General features: G+C 44.9%; 1 protein-coding gene across 4 annotated transcripts in view; it reads left to right on the top strand.

Annotated features, from left to right (window-relative positions):
• Window positions 1-1,068: 1,068 nt before the first annotated feature.
• The window catches only part of LOC130281717 (uncharacterized), a 41,080-nt gene continuing 25,183 nt past the window's right edge, over window positions 1,069-16,965 (top strand). The window contains exon 1 of one of the 4 annotated variants that reach the window (XM_056529241.1): window positions 1,069-1,471. Coding sequence is in view for 2 of the 4 variants with exons in the window: in XM_056529238.1 (XP_056385213.1) it covers window positions 9,923-9,977 (55 nt within the window). In the remaining 2 variants the exon portion in view is untranslated. Of the gene's footprint in view, window positions 1,472-1,532; window positions 1,638-9,776; window positions 9,978-14,563; window positions 14,625-16,965 lie in introns of those variants that run through there. The other 3 variants (XM_056529242.1, XM_056529238.1, XM_056529239.1) reach the window with 3 other exon arrangements.

Genomic DNA, 16,965 nt, shown 5'->3' with positions numbered 1-16,965 from the left:
GGTCTGGGCTGGCATAGATTTGCTGTGTTTTGGAGGGGTTTGCGAGTTTTTCTGCGACTGTAGAAAAAGATAGCAGAAGAAGCAATTCACACTTGACAACGAGGTGCATTTTTTTTTTTTATAGATACTTTTAGTAGTTTAACTTGTACTTGAGAAAGTAACAATTACTTGAGAAAGGGGGCATGTCCTCCAAAACTTCGGAAGTGTCCGTCAAACACTCACCTGTCTACCCCTTCGCTATGCCCGTGGAAGGGTTAAGTTATATCGGCTGCTGAAACTAGGACTGTCGGACATTATTAGTGAGCACTGTGGGTGAAGAAACTTTTGCATTTCCTAAAAGTGGAGATTTCTCCTTATTTGTAAGTTAAACTACTAAAAGCATCTAAAAAAACGTACCTCGTTGTCAAGTGTGAATTGCTTCTTCTGCTGATTACTATTGGAGACGGAGTGGAGCCTCCGTTTACTCACATGATACCCCAGTGCTAGAAATAAGGTTTATCCTTTCTTATATATGGAATGTAGAAAAAGTTGCAACGATAAATTCCGGACCACTGCATTTGCAAACAGAGATTAGACTGTCCACAGTGGTTTCTCTCAAAGCTGCTGTGGGCAAAAAGTCACACTCAACATGTGTGTGACTTTTTTGTGACAAACCACAGCAAAAAAATATATAAAATAGTCAAAGGGGGAGATTTATCAAAACCTGTGTAGAGGAAGAGTGATGCAGTTGCCCATAGCATCCAATCAGATCGCTTCTTTTATTTTTAAAGAGGCCTGTGAAAACTGAAAGAAGCGATCTGATTAGTTGCTATCGGCAACTGCACCACTCTTTCTCTACACATGTCTTGATAAATCTCCCCCTCAATCTTTTGAAAAATTCCTCTCTGTATGTTTTCTCAAATAAAATAATATTTTACTACAAGTATTATTATTCTAAAGCATAATTTGCTATTGAGCAACAGTGATCCTTATTTTTGTTGATGTTCAAATATGTGAGGGGTTTATACACTGCTCAAAAAAATAAAGGGAACACTAAGATAACACATCCTAGATCTGAATGAATGAACTAATCGTATGAAATACTTTCGTCTTTACATAGTTGAATGCGCTGACAACAAAATCACACAAAAATGATCAATGGAAATCAAATTTATCAACCCACGGAGGTCTGGATATGGAGTCACACTCAAAATCAAAGGGGAAAGCCACACTACAGGCGGATCCAACTATGATGTAATGTCCTTAAAACAAGTCACAATGAGGCTCAGTAGTGTGTGTGGCCTCCACGTGCCCGTAGGACCTCCCTACAATGACCGGGCATGCTCCTGATGAGGTGGCAGATGGTCTCCTGAGGGATGTCCTCCCAGACCTGGACTAAAGCATCCGCCAACTCCTGGACAGTCTGTGGTGCAACGTGGCGTTGGTGGATGGAGCGAGACATGATGTCCCAGATGTGCTCAATCGAATTCAGGTCTGGGGAATGGGCAGGCCAGTACATTGCATCAATGCCTTGCAGGAACTGCTGACACACTCCAGCCACATGAGGTCTAGCATTGTCTTGCATTAGGAGGAACCCAGGGCCAACCGAACCAGCATATGGTCTCACAAGGGGTCGGAGGTTCTCATCTCGGTCATAGGTGTGTGCAGCCTATTGCATTAGGGTGTGCACCCTAAAGCACAAACTCATGCCGCGCGCGTGCGTGCGTGCGTGTATGTATGTATTTATATATATATATATATATATATATATGTATACACATATATATACATACACACACACACACACACAAATACACTCTTGCTTGCATGCACACATACATAAACAGACCTGCACAATTTGCTCATGATCTCTATGGGGAAGATTTATCAAAACCAGTCCAGGGGAAAACTTGCCCAGTTGCCCATAGCAACCAATCAGATCGCTTCTTTCATTCTTAGGAAGGCCGGTTTAAAATAAAAGACGCAATCTGATTGGTTGCTATGGGCAACTGGACAACTTTTCCTTTGTGCAAGTTTTGATAAATCTCCCTCTATGTGAATTGCACTCAGTAAACCAGCCCAGGTCAGGTGATCTGTGTGAACAATATGTAGTATCATGCAAGTTTAAAACATTAAATCAGAACAATCTGTATATGAATCTAAACTCTGTCTTTTGAATTCAGTAATCTGTATTTGAATCGTGGCTAGCCATTTGCCCCTTTAATATGTGACACAGATGGGTCTGACTGAGGCTGAACGAATGAGTAAATGAAATAAAAATGCAGCATGAAGGAAGAAGAATCAAAATCTATGCAGAGGAAAAGTTGCTGAGTTGCCCATAGCAACCAATCAGATCGCTTCTTTCATTTTAAACAAGGCCTCTGCAAAATGAAAGAAGCGATCTGATTGGTTGCTATGGGCAACTCAGCAACTTTTCCTCTGCACAGGTTTTGATAAATCTCCCCCTTAGATTACATGGCTGAGGAAAAAAAAAAAAAAACATCTGAAAAATATATGTAAAACAAATAACCAATAGCTGTTATCATTAAAGCTGTTAAACTAAAACATGAGGGTGACTAACTAACTAGAGAATCCCTAGAAATATGGTAGTGCTAGCGTACACTATCATTATAAAAATAATAATAATAATTATATAACCAATAAATTACACAATTTATTACAAATTGATGATTTAAAAATAAAAAAATAATCTCTAGCAGATATTGGCTGCCGTAAGCCGTTCTGGGAGAGTGGGATACCAAGAGTAATGCTGCTGGTATTGCAAAGTAACCACCTGGCTGTGCGTTCCTTACCCTTGCGTTGCCGTGACTCCTCCGTGTGACGTCACGGAACACGCCGCACATGCTACAGGGGAGGTCTAGAGGAGGATATCGGCAATATCGCTCGCATAGTGTAGGAGACAGGGGCGGACTGACAACACTCGGGACCCCCGGACCAAAAAAACACAAGGGCCCCTGCTAGACTCTCCAGCTCATCAATCTTCTGCCACATCCCTATTCCACCCAAATCCCACACACAATAAACTAAAATTTATATATGTAAGAAACACTTTAACGTAGGTAAATTTCCATGACCAATAATACCAGTATAAAAGGAGTAATATATATCACCACACAATAACTGGATAATACCGCCATACTGTACTGAATAAAACCACTATACACAGACCAGTATACTATAAAGGATCTGTATACAATATAAGTGATTATATACAGGACCATATGGCAGTAGATAACAGCTGTACACAGGATGTGTATACCATATAAGTGATTACTGTAATATTTTAGGAATCACAATTACGTCTTTTCTGATCAGCGGTGACCTCTTTCCTTTTCTTCTCTGTCCGGATAAGACCGCCACGTGGATCTCTTAACATCTGCAGGACAAACATGTCAGACTGCATTTTTCCAGTGCCCTCCCCTCCTCTGTACAATCTTTCCATCTATAGGCCCACAAACTGTAATAATGCCCTCCATGGTGTCCTGCACAGTAAAAGAGCAAGTAGGTAGGTAGCTAGGTAAATAGGTAACTATCAGGAAGCCAGAAATGTAGGTAGGTGACTAGCCAAGTAAGTAGAAAGCTAGGTAGGTAGTTAGGCAGCCTTGTATGAAGGTCAGGTATGTACATAGTTAGGTAGCTGGGTATGTAGGTATAGCCAAATAGCAGCAGCACAAGCATCATTCCAGTGTACAGAGAGCAACGTTTCCGTGGCCTCTCGCCGCCATTCTAAAGTGGGTATGTAGGTAGTTATATAGCCTGGTATGTAGGTAAGTGGTTAAGCATCCAGGTATAAAGTTAGGTAGCCCCCCTTTCCTGTAGGTATAGGCAGCAGAGTTAGACCCCCCCTTCCCTGCAGGCATAGGCAACAGAGTTAACCCCTCCTCTTCCCTGTAGGTATAGGCAGCAGAGTTAACCCCCCTTCCCTGTAGGTATAGACAGCAGAGTTAACCTCTCCCCTTTCCTGTAGGTATAGGCAGCAGAGTTAACCCCACTTCCCCAAAGGTATAGGCAGCAGAGATAGCCCCCACCCTTCCCAATAGGTATAGGCAGCAGACTTAACCCCCCTTCCCCATAGGTATAGGCAGTAGAGTTAACCCCCATTCCCAATAGGTAAAGGAACAGAGTTAACCCCCCTTTGTCCTTAGGTATAGGCAGCAGAGTCCCCCCCCCTTTCCCCGTAGGGATAGGCAGAGTTAAACCCCCTTTTCCCCATAGGTATAGGCAGAGTTACCTCCCCCCCTTCCCCATAGGTATAGGCAGAGTTAACCCCCATTCCCCATAGGTATAGGCAGAGTTAACCCCCCTCTTCCCCATTGGTATAGTTAGTTACCCCCCCCCCCTCTTCCCCATAGGTATAGGCAGAGTTACCCCCTCCTCTTCCCCATAGGTATAGGCAGAGTTATCCCACTTTTCCCCATAGTAATAGGCAGAGTTACCCCCCTCCTCTTCCCCATAGGTATAGGCAGAGTTAAACCCCCCCTTCCCCATAGGTATAGGCAGAGTTAACCCCCCCCTTCCTCATAGGTATAGCCAGAGTTACCCACCCCCCTCTTCCCCATAGGTATAGGTAGAGTAACCCCCACCTCATCCCCATAGTAATAGGCAGAGTTACCCCCACACCCATCCTCTTCCCCATAGGTATAGGCAGAGTTAAAAAAAAATGATGCTCACTTGATGTCCCAAGTAGCGATCTCCTCAGCAGCAGGGGCCCGCTGTCTTCTCCCCTCCACAGTACAGGCGTCGATGAGTGACATCATCGATGCCTGTACTGCATGCTGCGTGGGGGCAGAGGTCACGTCGCCTCTGTGTAAGCTGCAGATGCGGCTCAGACAAAGGGGGCGCCTTCTCCTGTATGTGTATGTATCGCACATACCGGAGAAGGCAACGTTGTCTGCTGGTGATCTGGGATGAGTGTCCCGGATCCTCAGTAGCGGCAGTGGGCCCTTAACCTGGCCGGGCCCTCGGATGATGTCCGATCGGACTGGCCGGTCAGTCTGCCCCTGGGCTTGATTAGTGTGTACCCAGGCACACCTGGCACACCCCGTGCGCATGCCTATGATCTCGGTACCTAATGGCAGTCAGGCTACCTCTGGCAAGCACATGGTGGGCTGTGTGGCTCCCCAAAGAAATGCCACCCGACACCATTACTTATCCACTGCCAAACCAGTCATGCTGGAGAATGTTGCAGGCAGCAGAACGTTCTCTACAGCATCTCCAGACTCTGTCACGTCTGTCACATGTGCTCAGTGTGAACCTGCTTTCATCTATGAAGAGCACAGGGCGCCAGTGGCGAATCTTGGTGTTCTCTGGCAAATGTCAAATGTCCTACACTGTGTTTGGCTGTAAGCACAACCCCCACCTGTGGACATCGGGCCCTCATACCACCCTCATGGAGTCTGTTTCTGATCGTTTGAATGAACACATGCACATTTGTGGCCTGCTGGAGATCATTTTGCAGGGCTCTGGCAGTGCTCCTCCTTCTCCTCCTTGCACAAAGGCGGAGGTAGTGGTCCTGCTGCTGGGTTGTTGCCCTCCTTCGGCCTCCTCCACATCTCCTGATGTACTGGCCTGTCTCCTGGTAGCGCCTCCATGCTCTGGACACTACGCTGACAGACACAGCAAACCTTCTTACCACAGCTCGCATTGATGTGCCATCCTGGATGAGCTGCTCTACTTGAGCCACTTGTGTGGGTTGTAGACTCCGTCTCATGCTACCACTAGAGTGAAAGCACCGCCATCATTCAAAAGTGACCAAAACATCAGCCAGGAAGCATAGGAACTGAGAAGTAATCTGTGGTCACCACCTGCAGAACTACTCCTTTATTGGGGGTGTCTTGCTAATTGCCTATAATTTCCACCTGTTGTCTGTTCCATTTGAACAACAGCATGTGAAATTGATTGTCAATCAGTGTTGCTTCCTGAGTGGACAGTGTGATTTCACAGAAGTGTAATTGGCTTAGAGTTACATTGTGTTGTTTGTGTTCCATTTATTAATTTTTTTAAGCAGTGTATTTCATTAGGTTTTGTTTTTTTTTATAGCTTTTTTTTTTTTTTTTTTTTAGCTTTTAGCCATATTTGCAGGGCTGGGTTAAGGTCTGTAGAGATCTGTTGGGCAAAACTTTTTCTCCTGCATCCAAATAATTCCCCTATACAATGTATACACTGTACATTCTTTATATCAGAATACAGCGTGATTTTATCTAGCTGAGAAGAGATTGCAATGGATGCGCTTCTCTCTATTAAAATCTAATGGTGTTTCTTGTTTCTCTCTCTCTACTGAAGCCTAACAGTGCCTATATAACACTCATAGACTTCAGGTCACTTGTGATAAGGGTTCAGGTATGGTCCTGGAATCAGTGGTAAATTGGGACAGGTTGGAAAGAAAGTCTTCTTGGCTATTTTCTATAAGTGTGGTACAGTTAGTGAAGTGGGAAAAGGAGGTGTGCATGGTAACATTGATGTGCTGTGTCACTACAGAAGTAGCTCTTGGGAAGACCAATGAGTAGAAAATAAAATGGGAGATATGGCACCAAAACATGGGCAGTATGGATGGTCTGTGTGTGGTTCCTACTGGAGCTGCCTGTGAAGTAGTTAGGCCTTGTTCCTGTTCCACCAGGGAAGATTGTGGTTGGTGGACAAAATGCTGGGAGAGACTTGTCCATTTGAGAGTCTGACAGTGGGCTGCAAGTCACAAGTGACACTGCTTGCTTGAGTGGGGCCTGGTTGTCACAGGATTGGACGGTGATCTATCTAGTGACCACTTGTGAAACAAAGCTAGAGTAGCTATAACTGAGTCCCATCAGGAATCTAAGAAGCCAGATTTATAGAGACTTGGGAAGAGCCATATTGTATTCCAGGATACCTGAAGACTTTGCCTAAAAGATTTAAGTGTTTCAAACTGAATGAGTTTGTCCTTACACAAGGCAAGGCATAGTGTGAATAGAGCCGAGCCGAGAGTAGAGCTGAGAGCAGGGTCTGAGTATAGGAGAACTGAGATCCTTACGAGCAGTCTGGAATGAGGACTAGGGCTCTGTCAGGTGGGGCCTGAGAGAGAGGGAAGGGTGGTCCGAAGGATAGGGTTTAAGAAGAGAGCTATATTGAGAACTGTATGTAGCACAGACTGACTCCAAAAACCTAAAAAAAACATTTACAAGGGACTTCGAATGTATGTTAAGAGTATACATTTTATTAATTTGAAAAACACTAAAAACATTGCAATACATAAAATAGCACGAACACAGCAACTGAAAGGGTTTTGTGTTGTTTTGGTTATAATGGGCAATATAGTATTTTGGTATAGGATACTATTAGCCTAGGGATACAAAGTGTGGGATGTACATACACCCCCTATACTTTGCACAATAGGTTGTACAGTCTGACTCCTTCAGGATAAATGAAAACCTGGTTCACCCACACATTAGTGCAGTGGTTCTTAACCTGGGTTCGATCAAACACCAGGGGTTCGGTGAGTCAATCCCGGGGGGTTCGGCGGGGGAGGTTGCAACAGGACAGATAAACCAAGCAATTGCTTGGGGCCCTGAGCTGGCCCGGGGCCCCGAGCAGAGCCGGTGTTTGCCCGTCCTGTAGCGACAGGGCAATTCCCCCCATCACTATTAAAGGGGTACTCCAGTGCTTAGACATCTTATCCCCTATCCAAAGGATAGGGGATAAGATGCCTGATCACGGTAGTCCCGCTGCTGGGGACCCCTGTGATCTTGCACGTGGCACCCCGTTTGTAATCAGTCCCTGGAGCGTGTTCGCTCCAGGTCTGATTACTGGCGACCACAGGGCCGACGGCGTGTGATGTCACGCCTCCGCCCCTGTGTGACCTCACGCTCCGCCCCTCAATGCAAGTCTATGGGAGGGGGCGTGGCAGCTTTCACGCCCCTTCGCGTAGGCTTGCATTGAGGGGCGGAGCGTTACATCACACGGGGGCAGAGGCAAGACGTCACATGCCGTCGGCCCTGTGGTCGCCAGTAAACAGCCCCCGGAGCGAACACGCTAGATCACGGGGGTCCCCAGCGGCGGGACTACCGCGATCAGGCATATTATCCCCTATCCTTTGGATAGGGGATAAGATGTCTAAGCACCGGAGTACCCCTTTAACTCCCTGCGGCCCCGCGTTAAGATTAAAAACGCAGGGCCGCCGGGACATAGCGCACGCTGGGATGTCACCGACGTCCCGTGCGTATGCACATGGAAATGAAGGTGCCGAGGACCGGAGGATCGAGAAGGAGGAAGACGCGCGCTGGCCAGCTTGGCAAGTGACCAGCAGCACATCATGCGGCACACAGCCTCCAGCCATACACTGTATATGGCTGGAGGCTGTATGTCTGTGGGGGAACACTGCCGGGCTGTCCGGGCATGCTGAGAGTTGTAGTTTTGCAACATCTGGAGGTCCGCAGCTTGAAGACCACTGGCCTACATAATGTGGGGGAACACTGCCTGTGCCTAATGTGGGGGAACACTGCCTGCGCCTAATGTGGGGGAGCACTGCCTGCACCTAATGTGGGGGAACACTGCCTGCGCCTAATGTGGGGGAGCACTGCCTGCACCTAATGTGGGGGAACACTGCCTGCGCCTAATGTGGGGGAACACTGCCTGCGCCTAATGTGGGGGAACACTGCCTGCTTAATGTGGGGGAACTCTGCCTGCCTAATGTGGGGGAACTCTGTCTGCCTAATGTGGGGGAACATTGTCTGCCTAATGTGGGGGGAACACTGCCTGCCTAATGTGGGGGATCACTGCCTGCCTAATATGGGGGATCACTGCCTGCCTAATGTGGGGGAACACTGCCTGCCTAATATGGGGGAACACTGCCATTGTTGCGAAAATGACATGAGAGTGGCACTTGCCAAGTAGTGTTGCTCGCGAATATTCGCAATACGAATTTTATTCGCGAATATCGCATATTCGCTAATTCGCGAATATCCGCGAATATAGCACTATATATTCGTAATTACGAATATTGTTTTTTTTTTTTTTGTTTTTTTTCAGTACACATAACAGTGATCACCCCTCTCTGCTTCCAGCTTGTGTGGTGTAGAGAAGGCTCTAATGCTACTGTGTGAGACTGGCGTGCGCATTTTCGCATATGCGAAAATTTGCATATGCAAATTTTCGGATATGCAAATTTAGCAATATGCTAATGTGTATATACAAATCTTCGCATATGCGAAAATAAACGCGAATATTACGAATATGCGAATTTAGCGAATATATTACGAATATTCGTCAATATATTCGCGAATATTCGCGAATTCGAATATGGCCTATGCCGCTCAACACTATTGCCAAGGTAAAGCCGTGCATTTCTGAACTGGTTTCTGATAGACAACAGCAGAATTCACACTGATTTGCAGTAAATATTCATTATGTTTTAGTTTTTGTGTGAAAATCCTGTTTTCATGGTTTTGTTCTTAATGGTTTTGTTCATTTTGTGCACCTATGTATAAATATATAATTAAATATATACCTCCTATGTTTTGAATTTGAAAAAATCATATTTTATTTTTTCAACTAAGAGGGGTTCGGAGAATGCGCATATGAAACTAGTGGGGTTCAGTACCTCCAACAAGGTTAAGAACCACTGCGTTAGTGTTTTATTTTTGTTCGGCAACATTTAAGCAACTGTAACCTCTTGTGTGTATTGGAACTGCCAAGAATTTGTGCCTCAGCTGAGTTTTGTAACAATAACATGCATTATAACTACGTCTGTGCCACTGTATGTAAAGTAGAAAACAAGCAGAAAACAAACTTAGTACAAGTAGGTTTGACTGTATTTAATCTAAAGATATAGACTTCTTGTGAGTGGGAGTGGTGTTCTTAATAAGGAGTAACTAAGCCAGTTTAAGATTGTATATAAGGCTACCCTTGCATCAGAACGGTGAAGCATTATCCGCCGGCTGTGTTTTCTGGCAGTATGAAAGGTGTGACATTTCTCTTTGGTCTGGCATTGATACATGTCTGCCTGGCAGGTAAGACTTGAAAGCTATTTATATAACTTTACATTTTGGGAAGTAATTGTACAGAAATTTGATGGTAGGAATAGGGTGCCACCAGGTCAACAAACCAACAGCCTGGTTTTAACATTGGAAAACTAGTGCCAGCTAAAGAAAAATGTATTGGCAATTGCAAGTGATGTTAATTTTTATATAATTCTATTTTACAGGACAAGTATCATGTAAAAAAAATGTATCCCCTACCGGAAGGATAGGGATAAGTTTTAGATCGCAGGGGGGTCCGAGCACTGGGCCCCCCCTGTGATCTCCTGTTTAGAGCCCCAGCTCTCCTATACAGCGGCACGTCATGCCCCCCCCGCCCGAAGCGGAAGCCACCATGCACCCCTCTATATAGTTCTATAGGAGAGCCAAAGATTGCAGAACGGCTCTCCCATAGAACTATATGGAGGGGTGTGGCAGCCTCCACTTCGGGTGGGGGTTGTGACGCGCTGCTGTATAGGAGAGCAGGGCTTTAAACAGGAGATCACGGGGCCCCAGCGATCGGATCCCCCCAGCTATCTAAATCTTATCCCTTATCCTTCTGATTGGGGATACATTTTTTTTTACGTGATACTTGTCCTTGAAGAGTGAGATTTTTGCTGGTGGGAATTTGCAGCTGGCATGGCAGCAGAGACACAAGAACACTGCCCTGGTAGCACCCAGAGTCATGATTAAAGGTGTTAGGAGGAGGATACTGACTTAAAGAGGTACTCTGACCCTAAGACATCTTATCCCCTTATCCCCTATCCAATGCAGTTTCATCACAGGGTTATTAATAGCCTAATGAAGTCTATAAATCACCTACATTTTTTTTTAAATATGGAAAACCTAAAAAACCTATGTGGCACATTCAATTAGTGACTGTCTGAGACTCCCAAACTAAAGGCTCTTTTATCGGGAGAATGAGCGCTCCTAGGGATGCTTGTAGTTTCCAAGTAAAAGGGCCAGTGATCACCTGTCAAGCAACTTGTTGGTTGCTGTTTGCTTCTTTTGTGTGGCCATTAAAATTATTGTTATGGGACACCTAATGCCCTTTGTAAACGACTGATAATGATAAATTAAAAGGGTCGCACAATTAATTGAGCCATGAGGAGTCTTAGCAAACAATCACAAAAGGGGAGATTTATCAAAACCTGTGCAGAGGAAAAGTTGCCCAGTTTCCCAAAGCAACCAATCAGATTTCTTCTTTCATTTTTTAAGAGGCCTGTGAAAAAGGAAAGACGCATTCTGATTGGTTGCTATGGGCAACTCAGCAACTTTTCATCTGCCCAGGTTTTGATATATCTCCTCCAAAGATTGGTGCTTGTCAACTGCAGCCTGTTGGTCCATCTAATAGGGTACTTAGGCTATATATTGCCAAATAGTTTATTCAGCCTTTTTTGTGACTTCAAAAACAGCACCAAAAATTGACTAAAAGCCTTTTTCAGACGTTTTTGGACCGATTTTTTATCTGTTAAAACAATTGATTTACAACTCAAAAGCCCAAAATACACAGCTCAAAAAAAAACAAAAAAAAAAACGGAACACTAAGATAACACATCCTAGATCTGAATGAATGCACTAATCGTATGAAATACTTTTGTCTTTACATAGTTGAATGTGATGACAACCGCACCAGCATATGGTCTCACAAGGGGTCTGAGGATCTCATCTCAGTACCTAATGGCAGTAAGGCTACTTCTGGCAAGCACTTGGAGGGATGAGCGGCCCCCCAAAGAAATGTCACCCCACACCATTACTGACCCACTGCCAAACCATCATGCTGGAGGATGTTGCATTCAGCAGAACGTTCTCCACGGCGTCTCCAGACTCTGTCACGTCTGTCACATGTGCTCAGTGTGAACCTGCTTTCATTTGTGAAGAGCACAGGGCGCCAGTGGCGAATTTGACAATCTTGGTGTTCTCTGGCAAATGCCAAACGTCCTGCACGGTGTTGGGCTGTAATCACAACCCCCACCTGTGGACATCGGGCCCTCATACCACCCCCATGGAGTCTGTTTCTGCCCTCCTTCGGCCTCCTCCATGTCTCCTGATGTACTGCCCTGTCTCCTGGTAGCGTCTCCATGCTCTGGACACTACACTGACAGACACAGCAAACCTTCTTGCCACAGCTTGCATTGATGTGCCATCCTGGATGAGCTGCACTACCTGAGCCGCTTGTGTGGGTTGCAGGCTCCGTCTCATGCTACCACTAGAGTGAAAGCACTGCCAGCATTCAAAAGTGACCAAAACATCAGCCAAGAAGCATGGGAACTGAGAAGTGGTCTGTGGTCACCACCTGCAGAACCACTCCTTTATTGGGGTGTCTTGCTAATTGCCTATAATTTCCACCTGTTGTCTGTTCCAATTGCACAACAGCATGTGAAATTGATTGTCAATCAGTGTTGCTTCCTGAGTGATTGACTTGGAGTTAGATTGCGTTGTTTAAGTGTTCCCTTTATTTTTTTTTGAGCAGTGTACTTTGTGTGAGCATAGCACCAACCTTGATTTCACATCTAGAGATGAGCGAACTTTAGAAAAATTTGATTCGTCCGATTCGTGAATTTTTCGAAAAAATTTGTTTCGGTCCGAATTTATTCACGGCGAATCTATATTAAAAACATCTATTTCTGGCTTCCAGAGAGCCTCAATAGGGGTGTAGAACACTTTGCTTTGTTCTAACACGCATATTGAGTGTGCTGGGGTAGTGAAATAATACTGTTATTCAGTATGACATGCAGATTACAGGCATCGCTTTTAGAATCACTGCGGCAGAGAGGCACAATGACAGAGCCTGGAGGTGGCATCAGTATGAGGAGACCATATAGTGGCTAAATAAAACAGCGTGGAGGTTTTGGCAGCATGAGGAGACCATATAGTGGCTGAATTACACAGCCTGGATGAGGCTGAAGCATGAGCAGACCATATAGTGACTGAATGACACAGCATGGAGGTGTTGGCAGCATGAGGAGACCATATTGTGGCTGAATGACACAGCGTGGAGGTGTTGGCAGCATGAGGAGACATACAGTGTCTGAATGGCACAGCCAGGAGTTGGCAGCAGCATAGAGTAGACACTAGGCCTTCACAATCCCTAAGATTATAAGATGAATTCTGAATCTTAAGCCGAAGATTTTGGGTAGCTAGTGCTACCATAACAAAATTTTTATTCCCAGACCCAGGGCCCAGCAGCATCAGTAACCCATATATTGCCTGAATGGCACAGCCTGGAGTTGACTGAAGCATGAGGAGACCATATAGTGTCTGAGTGGCACAGCCTGGAGTTGGCGGCAGATGAGGAGACAATAGGGCCTCACAACCTCTAATAATAAAATATTAATTTTGAAATTTCAATTGAAGATGTCTGGTACCATAAACATATATAGATAATGTCCTAGGCTCAGCAGCATCCCTAAACCATGTAGTTGCTATATGACACATACAGGAGCTGGCATCAGCAGTACACTCGAGGGTTTCACAACCCCTTACTCTGAAAGATCAATGTTGACATTTCTATTAAGCATGTATTTAGCATGTGCAAAACATCCAAAAATTTAAGGCCAAGCCCAGAAGCATCAAAAAGCAAAGTAGTTCCTGAAAGACACAGTCAGGAGCAGGCATCAGCAGTACACAAGAGGGTTTCATAACCCCTTACATTGAAAGATCAATGTTGAAATTTCTATTAAGCATGTATTTAGCTTGTGCTAAACATCCAAAAATGTAAGGCCCAAGACCAGAAGCATCAGTAAGCCAAGTAATTCCTGAAAGACACAGGAGCAGTCAGGAGCAAGCATCAGCAGTACCCAAGATGGTTTCATAACCCTCTTACATTGGAAGATCAAGCTTGAAATCTCAATTAAACATTTATGTTAGCTTGTGCTACCAGAACATATTTGGAGTTAATATCACAGTCCCAGTAGCATCAGAAAACGATATATTGGCTGAATGACACAGCCTGGAGGTGGGGAAAGTATAAGGAGCCCATGTAGTGTCTCAATTGTACAGCCTGAAGGTGGCTGAAGCATGAGGAGACCATTGAAATACAAGAATTTTAAACAGAAATCTAAGATTGTGAAATTGAAATTGAGGATTTTGAAATGGAACTTTGAACTCCCAAGTTTTTGTGGCCCGGGCCCCTGCGTGTGGGTACGAAGAACTAATCTAACAAGCAGTCCCATGTCACCACAATGACAGAGCCTGGAGGTGGCATCAGTAGGAGGAGACCATGTAGTGTCTAAATGGCACAGCCTGGAGTTGGCTGAAGCACGAGGAGACTGCAGGGCTTCACAGAAATTGTCAGAATACCTCCTGACATTCAAAATAATAAAATGATAGATACATTCTCTGAACAAAAGGATCCTTCATTAGATGACAATATGAGTATTGTGTGTTTCAGTGACATTAGCTCATCAGAGGAACAGGAAAACATGATACAACTTAATTCTGCAACTGAAGAACCACAACAAACAATTAACGACTTAAAGCCTACTGGAACTGAGGAACTTCAAAATGGTAAATCTACCACCTGGGATAGTCAGTCAATTCCAACAGCCGATGGTCAGTTTCCACAGTTCCCTGTTTCTGCTAGTCCTTGGCAATATTCCTTTTATTACCGGTCTGGTATCAACATGGCAATAATGCTAGGTGAGTAACTCAAGGATAGCCACATTTTTCCTACAATACACAGTCAATATATGGAGACCATATAGTGACTGAATGACACAGCCTGGAGGTGGCTGAAGCATGAGGAGACCATATAGTGTCTGAATGGCACAGCCTGGAGTTGGTGGCAGAGGAGGAGACAATAGGGCCTCACAATCTCTCAGAATAAAAGATGAATTATTACATTTCCATTGAAGATGTATGGTACCTAGTGCTACCATAAACATATATAGGTAATGTCCGAGGCCCAGAAGCATCACTAAACCATGTAGTTGCTGAATGACACAGACAGGAGCAGTCAGCAGCAGGAGTGCACAAGAGGGTTTCATAACCCCTAAGATTGAAAGATCAATGTTGAAATCTCAATTAAGCATGTATGCAAGCAAGTGCTAACATCCAAAAATGTAGGGCCATAGCCCAGCAGCATCACTAAGCCAAGTAGTTCCTGAAACACACAGCCTGGAGCAGGCATCAGCATGAGTTTACAAGAGGGCTTCACAACCCCTAACATTATGTTAATGTTGAAATCTGTATACAAGATGTATATTAGCTAGTGCTAACATCAAAAAAATTTAGGCACAGGCCCAGCAGCATCACTAAACCATATAGTTGCTGAAACACACAGCCTAGATCAGACAGCAGCAGAAGTACACAAGAGGGCTTAATAAACCCTAAAATTAAAAGGTGAATATTGAAATCTGTATAGAACATGTATGTTAGCTAGTGCTAACATCCAAAAAACTTAGGCCCAGCAGCATCAGTAAGCCAAGTAGTTCCTGAAACACACAGCCTGGATTAGGCAGCAGGATGTGTACATAAGAGGGCTTCCCAACCCCTAACATTAAAAGATCAATGTTGAAATCTTTATTGAGCATGTATGTTTGCTAGTGCTACCATAAAAAATTGTAGGTAATTTCCAAGACAGTCCCAGCAGCATCAGAAAACAATATATTGGCTGAATGACACAGCCTAGAGGTGGGGAAAGCATAAGGAGCCAATATAGTATCTTAATGGTACAGCCTGGAGGTGGCTGAAGCATGAGGATACCATATAGTGGCTGAATGGCACAGCCTGGAGGTTGCATCAGGAGTCCTGAAAGTGACCCTAATGCAAGGAATTTCTGAAACTGGGGACCAGCACCTTAATTATGTTTTGCAGTATCCATGGCAGCACAATGAGAGAGCCTGGAGGTGGTAGCATCAGCATGAGGAGACCATAGAGCAGCACAATTATAGAGCCTGGAGGTGGCAGCATCAGCATGAGGAGACCATAGAGCAGCACAATTGGTGAGCCTGGAGGTGGCAGCATCAGCATGAGGAGACCATAGAGCAGCACAATTAGAAAGCCTGGAGGTGGCAGCATCAGGAGACCATATGGCGGCACAAAGACAGTGCCTGGAGGGGGTAGCATCAGCATGAGGAGACCATATGGCGGCACAATGATAGAGCCTGGAGGTGGTAGCAGCAGCATGAAGGCAATGCCAACTGAGGGTAGAGTGTGAGGAACCAACCGACTGTTGACTGGGGGTGTCGGATGTCACTTGAGATGAATTGGATGATCGAGTGAACCGATCAATCATGGCTGCTGGGTTACTGGTTGCGACACGACTGCTACCTGACACTGGGAGCTAAGATCTCTCACTGCGACTCCGGCTGGCACACACCCCTACTCTGCTGCGACCTCTGCCTGTGCCTGATGAATTTAGGCCTCTGCCACTCCTCTGCACGTCCTGGCAATACTCTTCCTGACATACTTATTGCGTATATGAGGGGAGTACAATACGCTTCACTACACTTAAAACAGCATTTGTCTAGAACAGCAGCAGGTGTGTACTATTGGCTGTCCTTTCACAGCATCTAGGCCCTTGACAGATTAACAGGTACAAAATGGTATACTGCTTAGATGTACGTATGCGGTATGCACGTATGAGGGCAAAAAAGTGCGCTACAGTACACTTGGAAAACTTATTTTTGTAAAACACCGGCCGGTGATTACTTTTGCTTGGACTTTCACAGTGTGTAGGCCCTTGACAGATTAACAGGTACAAAATGGTACACTACTTTAATGTATGTATGCACTGATGAGGGCAGAACAATGCGCTACAATATGCCTAAAAACTCAGTATTTTTTTAAAACACCAGCCGGTGAATAATGTTGCTTGGACTTTCACAGTATGTAGGCCCTTGACAGATTAACAGGTACTAAATGTTACACTACTTAGATGTATGTATGCAGTATGCAGTATGCACTGATGAGGGCTCTGCCTGCGCCTGATGAATTTAGGCCTCTGCCACTCCTCTGTGCATGTCCTGGCAATACTCTT

The sequence above is a fragment of the Hyla sarda genome, chromosome 7, assembly GCF_029499605.1.
Source record: "Hyla sarda isolate aHylSar1 chromosome 7, aHylSar1.hap1, whole genome shotgun sequence".
In the NCBI taxonomy this organism is placed as follows: domain Eukaryota; kingdom Metazoa; phylum Chordata; class Amphibia; order Anura; family Hylidae; genus Hyla; species Hyla sarda.
Note: the sequence above shows the minus strand (reverse complement) of the source record. Positions and strands in the feature narration are given on the sequence as shown.